Consider the following 6,907-nt stretch of genomic DNA (forward strand, 5'->3'; position numbering starts at 1 on the left):
TGATTTTCGCAATTATATTTGAAAAAGGTAATAACTTACACAAAATATTTGAAGAGATAAGTCTTTCTTTAACATCTGAAGTCCAAGTTTGACATCTAGATCTAGACAAACATGAACGAACAAACGAAGTTGGTTGATACTCTTCCATCCTAGCGATAAAAAACGAAACAATACATAAATTACACGATATTCGATCGATTATCGATAATCGATATTACAATTATTGAAATCAAGTATGATTACATTGATATAATGTAAATTCTCTTTTTCTATGAAAGAAACTACTTACTACAAAACGCAAAGTGCACTACAGACACCACAATGTATATAAAATACAAAATATTTAATACAAGTGATAATAGCAAATAATAAAATAATTTATTTTATCTTAATAACATTTTACATTAAAATTTATTGAACTTTTTATAAAAGGTAATGTAAATTTTACTATGCAGAGTCATACTCCTTCAGTTTTTTCCTGGCTAAAGTCCGTTGTGTTGCAAACGAGTACGATCTTGCAGATGTTGGACGTTCTATACGAGATTGCTTGATTTCACGATCTTGCGCTATTACTTGCATTCTGTTCGGAGGATTTTGGGCAAATAACTCCACTATATTCATAGAAGCTGCATCGCACTTTTAGAAATCACAAAATTCTTAGGAATATACTTCTTTCAAACACTTCCATGTTAAAGATTTGATTTCATTTGACTTATTGACAGCAATAAAATAATAAATTTAAGTAAGCTATATTTAAATATTTCTACTATTAAAAAGATGTAAGATATCTTAAGTAGAAACTATTTATTTAATTCTATGTTATTGATTGCTAATTATTATTAAGTAAATATAAATAAAAAAAGAAAAATAACAAACATGTCACCATATATTCACATAATTAGTAAACTAAAACATCAACTGTTTTAAACTGTTTTAAAAAATTATAAAAAAACAAAAACATATTTTTCTACTAAATTCTTGAGAATGTTACCTGTAATTGAAGACGATGTAAAAAATTAAATTCTGAACGATTAAGGGGTGCGTCGACATGAAGTTTAAGCATGCAGTGTAAAGCTTCCTTATATGTATTTTTTAAAGCAATCACGCGTTCGGTCCGCATCATTCTACGTACTAAATAGCCTCTTACATATGCACTGATTATAGTTGCTGCTTTTATCTGTAACACAAATATTATTATGTGATTTTGAGTGGCGTGCGAAATAAAAAATATAAATTTAGACTATTCTTACATGTTTAGCAGCATATATTGTCCTATCAAGGATTGGTACATGAGTAGTTTTACTATCTAAAGGAAATAATTCCCGACTAACATTTGAACGTTTACATTCATCATTCTCTACTAACGATTTCTCTTCATCGTTTCTTGTGTCAGCTGGTGGTTGTATCTCTGTGTCTTTCTTTTCTATTCTGGTCACACAATTATTAATTTTAGATGCTAGTTCTGTTTCTAATGATTGTACCACACACGGATAATTAATAGAGCAGGGAGCATTATCAAAATTTATGTCAGAATAAATGTAATTCAATGGACACAGAACTATTTTTGTATTATCATCCTGTGAGTGTTCTACTTCATTCTCGTGTTGTAAATTATTTTTTAATGTTTTGATATTTTGTGTATTATTATCAGCGTTTTCGAAACATTTGTCACCATTAGGGGTTTTGATTTGATCGAAAGCTGGGGATAAAATATTTTCAGAAAGTAGTGAACCTGAAATTTCTGGAAACGATTTTTTAATCTCAGTCAACAAAAGTAACTGTTGTTCTTCAAATTCCTTTTGAAGTAGTATTTGTTCTCTTTGCTGTCGAGACATTAGTTCAGCCATTTGCTTTTTATGCATATCTTGTACCTCTTTATAAACTACTAAAAGTTTATCAGATGCAATGGAAGATTTTAACTTAGATATAGAGTCTTGTATTTCTATGTTACTTGAGACCTTCCCTGTCAAATTATTACTTACAGAAGTGTTATTATACTCATTTAGGTCTTCCAGGGAACCTTCAAGTTTACATGTTGAATTAACAGTAGAAGAACTGTGACATTTTCTCTGTGTTTGAAATCTTTGTTTTTCCTCAATACTGTTATCCATAGTAAACTTCTTACCATGATTAATTTGTTTATTACTTCTATCTGTATATTCTTTAGCTAACATTGTTTGAATACAATCAACAGATCTTGTAGATGGATACATTGCAAAACAGGATTTAGGTTTTGTTTGTAAAGAAATTGATTTACACATTGTACGACCAGTATTAGAATAAGAGTTTCCTTGAAGTGTAGACACAGATTTAAATGATTCCATAGGAATAGATTCTTTGCTTTTAGTCTCATATTCCCACTCAACTTTAGCTTGTGCAACATTCCATTCCTTTGGATGGATCATATTGGCACACAGTTTGGTTGGAACATATTCTGAACAGGGAGTACAAGCTGAACTGGCTAGCTCCATTTGCATATGTGCTAATAATATAGGACTTGGAGTATCCAACACATAGGAACCTTGACGCACTAGTTTAGGAGTATCTTCTATATTATCCAAATCACTTTCTTGATACTTTTTATTTCCTTTACAATTAGAGTTACTCAATGTCAATGGAATAATGTTTAATGTTTTAGGCACTTGTGGTTTCCAAATCTCTGATACTGTTTCTGTAGTACTAGATTTTGTTGAAGCTGATTCATTCAAACAGTGATCTGTATCAATACTAGTGGTTAGGGATTCTGATCTTGAAATTGTACCAGAAGTCAAACTTATCTGATTTTCAGATTTATATTTCGTGTTTAAATTTTTACTAAATTGCGAGCTATTCTCTATATTTTCATTAGAACTTTCAAAAGTTTCTATCGGAACATCATTCATATCTGTAATATTTGTTTTATTATAATTACTATTTTTATACTCAAGAGGAACCAGATTCCCTTTCAAACTATGAACTTTCTTTCTAAATTGTATATCCTTAGATTCTTTTTTAATCTTTCCTAAATGCATACCATTGTTACATTCTCTAGAAATACGTAAAGCAGTCAATTTTTTTTCTATATTTATTGCACATTGTTTATAATTAGACATTTCTCTTTTGATATCTTTAGTTATCTGAAAAAGATAAAATTTATTACAGAATGAACATTCAATGATAATTGTATATAATGTAATTAACATTCATACCATAGGTGGTAAAATACGAACTCCATTAATCTTGATACATGAAACATACGAATGACCTTCCATATTTTTAATTTTTTAAATAGATCTGCCAAAAATTATAGTAAATATATACTTAGAGAAAACAAATATTAATCAAGGAAGGCTTATTTGTTCCGGTAATGGTCCTTGCTTAAGGTGGATAAAAAATAAAATATTTCTTTACACACCAATCAGTAAAAGCATTATTAACGAACATACTGTTTATTATTGAAAAGATATAAATAAAATAATCAAATGATAGCGTTACATAGTAATCTGAAAAAAATTGAATAAAGCGATGAACATAAATCAAAGTTTGGGATTGCATACTGTCAAGGATTGATTTACTTAATAAACTTCTTCAAATATTAATTACTACTTACATCAACTTTGTATTTTTTAATAAACATTTTATACAATAAACCGATGGTATTATATCAAAACAAGCTACTTAGTTTTCATATACAAAAATTTCATTAATCATTTACATCTTTTTCGTTACGGAAACATAAACTGGCTGCTCTGTTTACCTTAATAGTAGATAGATGGATACAACTTTTTCCCTTCCTAACGATTTAACAGGTGGAGTTGTTGTTCTATCGACAATCTTTTATGTGGCAATGTTGGTTATACTTATGTTACTATGATAAATGATACATTTCCGTGTTAAGTTAAAAAAAACTGAGTGTATATGTTTCTCGTTTACTGTAATAACGAAGGTTATGTATAATATAATTGTAAACTTATACAAAAATACGAACAAATTGACTCATTATTAAATACAATAGCAAATAATGGACGCATATGAACTTTTTCGAAAGCTTTCCAATGGTGTAAAGTTTGATAAAAGACGTTTTCAAGCTGATGCGGAAAGATTTCAGGTACTTTTTCAAAGAGAAACGCTACGTTTTGTAAATATAAGCATATTTTCAACGAACTTCAACAGTATAATAAACACTTTAATTGTAACAGCTCGTCAAGAAACAACCTGGAAATATACTTAATAACGAAGAGAAATGCATTAAAACGTTCGATAACATAAATTACTCGACACTGCGCAAAAAAAGGAAACATGATGAAATTGAGAAAGAAACAGAAAATATTAATGAATTGATATTACTTAATGATATGTCTATCTCTAAAAATAGAAATAATATAAAAAAGAAGTATAAAGAAACATCTTTAACCGAAGATAAACTGTTAAAATTAGAACGAGAAAAGGTTCTGTAACATTTTGTTACTATGAGTTAACTAATTTTAAAGGCAATATCATTCTGAAGAATTGTAATTTTTCTTTTAGATTAATCAATTTCGTAATCAACATCGTATAAAAGTCACAGGCAGTCGTATACCTGAACCAATTTCTGAATTTATGAAATTATCAACAACTTACGGAATACCAGACAAATTACTAAATAATATTATAAATTGTGGTTATGTTCATCCTACACCAATTCAAATGCAAGCTATACCTGCTCTGTTACAAGTCAGATTATTATACATTTTATATCTTCTAATGTTCTACATATACTAACAATTTTAGCAAAAACTAAAATATTAATAGTTTTTATTAAAATAGGGTAGACAAATACTAGCTTGTGCACCAACAGGATCGGGAAAAACAGCTGCATTTTTGTTACCCATAATTCATAATTTGGCTGGACCACAAAAGAAAGGATTCAGAGCTATTATTTTAAATCCAACTAGAGAATTAGCAAAACAAACATATAGAGAATGTTTGCACCTTAGTGAAGGATATAATTTTAGAGTACATATTATAAGTAAAATAAATCAAGCATTAAATAAATATGGACCTAAAAGTTCACAAAAATTTGGTTGGTATAAAACATGTTGAAAAACGTACAATGAAATAATTTAATATTAACATACTTTCATTTACTGCAGATATATTAATTACTACACCAAAAAGAATAATATTTCTATTAAATCAAGATCCACCAGCTATTTCTTTTAGCAAGTAAGTAACTAATGTTGCACATTTTATAATTTATAAATTTTGCTTCAACTTAATTTCATCTTGTTTATAAATAAAACATAATAACATGCAATTAAAATTTGATTAAATGTATACAGTGTTGAATGGCTAATTGTGGATGAAGCAGATAAACTTTTTGAAGATGGAACCAGATCATTTAGAGATCAATTGGAAATAATTTCAAAAGCATGCACAAATGAAAAATTAAATAAAGCAATGTTTAGTGCGACTAGCACTCCTACAGTAATCAAATGGTGTCGACGAAATTTGAAAGGTCTTATAACGGTTACAGTTGGCCACAGGTTTATTCTAGTTTTTCTAATGACTGTTACACAAATTCGATATTGCTTACTCAAACAAATGTTTACTGATATTATGTTTATCATAGAAATGCTGCAACCGATTTAGTAGAACAAGAACTTTTATTCGTTGGTGCAGAGAGAGGGAAACTTGTAGCGTTTAGAAATACTATTCAAAAGGTACTATTTTTATTTTAATACATTTAATGAGCCTCTCTTAATAAATGTACAACTATATTTAACGAAGGGAGTATTGCCGCCTGTGTTGGTATTTGTACAAAGCAAAGAAAGAGCACAAGAATTATTTAATGAGCTCATATATGACGGAATTAATGTTGATGTTATTCACGCCGATAGAACACAAACGCAGGTATTATTTTACACAGATTATTTACTTATTAACCAAATGTCATTTGATGCAATACGTTTAATACAAATTTTTTCCTTTTATTTTTTATTTTTTTTTCTAGCGAGACAATGTTATTCGTTGTTTTAGAGAAGGAAAAATATGGATTTTAATTTGTACAGAATTAATGGCAAGAGGTATTGACTTTAAAGGTGTAAATCTTGTTATTAATTACGATTTCCCACCGTCTGCTATTTCTTATGTTCACAGAATTGGTATGTATTTTTAACATTGATGGGAAAATTCATGTTTCAGAATTTTTAACGTTGATTAATTTAAAATAGGTCGTACCGGTAGAGCTGGTCGTAAAGGAAAAGCAATTACCTTTTTTACTGAACAAGATACTACAAATCTAAGGAGGTGAGCATTATTCAAATTTTACATTGAAAACATTTGATATAAATATTTACAAATAATTTTTAATGTTTTAGTATAGCTACTATTATGCGAGAATCTGGTTGCGATATTCCTGACTATATGTTAGCTGTGAAAAAACATAGTAAAAAAGAAAGAAGAAAACTCGAACGCTCAGCTCCTACTAGAGAAAAAATATCTACCATACCAACGTTCAAACGTGTACATAATAAGGAAAAGATAAGGTACAATGTTATTATACTTACATTTACAACAACATAATATAATATTATTTACATATTACAGAAAGGTTGCTGTAAACACTTTAGAAAACAAACATGAATTAGAAGGTGAAGAAAATGAAGATAAAAGAATGGATAAGGAAAATAGAAAAAGCGATGGAAATAAAGGAAAAGTAATGAAAGAGAGGAAAGGAAAACAAATTGTTAAAAGGAAACAGAAAATATCGAAAAAAGTTGTGAGTAGAAATGACAATCTTATGCATACATAATGTCATGTAAATTATTTAATCTACAACTGTTTTATCTCTTTTAAAAAGGAAACAAAACTAAAAGAAAGTAAAACGAAACCTAAAACTAAAAAAGACACCGAGTAAATGCAACGGAAAAATAAAAATTACAAACAA

At 28.5% G+C, this 6,907-nt stretch overlaps 2 protein-coding genes across 2 annotated transcripts in view; one reads left to right on the forward strand and one right to left on the reverse strand.

The window, feature by feature from the left end:
• LOC108575859 overlaps positions 1–3,251 on the reverse strand; it is a 3,384-nt gene extending 133 nt beyond the window's left edge. Inside the window, exons 1-5 of the mRNA XM_017938773.1 lie at positions 3,189–3,251; positions 1,251–3,116; positions 992–1,177; positions 464–636; positions 36–149 (exon numbers count right to left, since the gene is read on the reverse strand). Coding sequence (XP_017794262.1) covers positions 36–149; positions 464–636; positions 992–1,177; positions 1,251–3,116; positions 3,189–3,251 — 2,402 coding nt within the window. The remainder of the gene's footprint in view (positions 1–35; positions 150–463; positions 637–991; positions 1,178–1,250; positions 3,117–3,188) is intronic.
• A 719-nt stretch (positions 3,252–3,970) lies between these two features.
• LOC108575833 (probable ATP-dependent RNA helicase DDX52) lies at positions 3,971–6,673 on the forward strand (the record flags this gene model as incomplete). The annotated part of the gene is made up of 12 exons (XM_017938738.1): positions 3,971–4,087; positions 4,179–4,427; positions 4,507–4,692; positions 4,786–5,041; positions 5,112–5,184; positions 5,301–5,504; positions 5,591–5,681; positions 5,749–5,871; positions 5,972–6,122; positions 6,192–6,267; positions 6,339–6,506; positions 6,568–6,673. Coding segments are annotated over exons 1-12 (1,770 nt in total), but the record flags the coding sequence as incomplete, so codon positions are not given.
• Positions 6,674–6,907: the final 234 nt, after the last annotated feature.

Source organism: Habropoda laboriosa, unplaced genomic scaffold, assembly GCF_001263275.1.
Source record: "Habropoda laboriosa isolate 0110345459 unplaced genomic scaffold, ASM126327v1 scaffold243, whole genome shotgun sequence".
In the NCBI taxonomy this organism is placed as follows: domain Eukaryota; kingdom Metazoa; phylum Arthropoda; class Insecta; order Hymenoptera; family Apidae; genus Habropoda; species Habropoda laboriosa.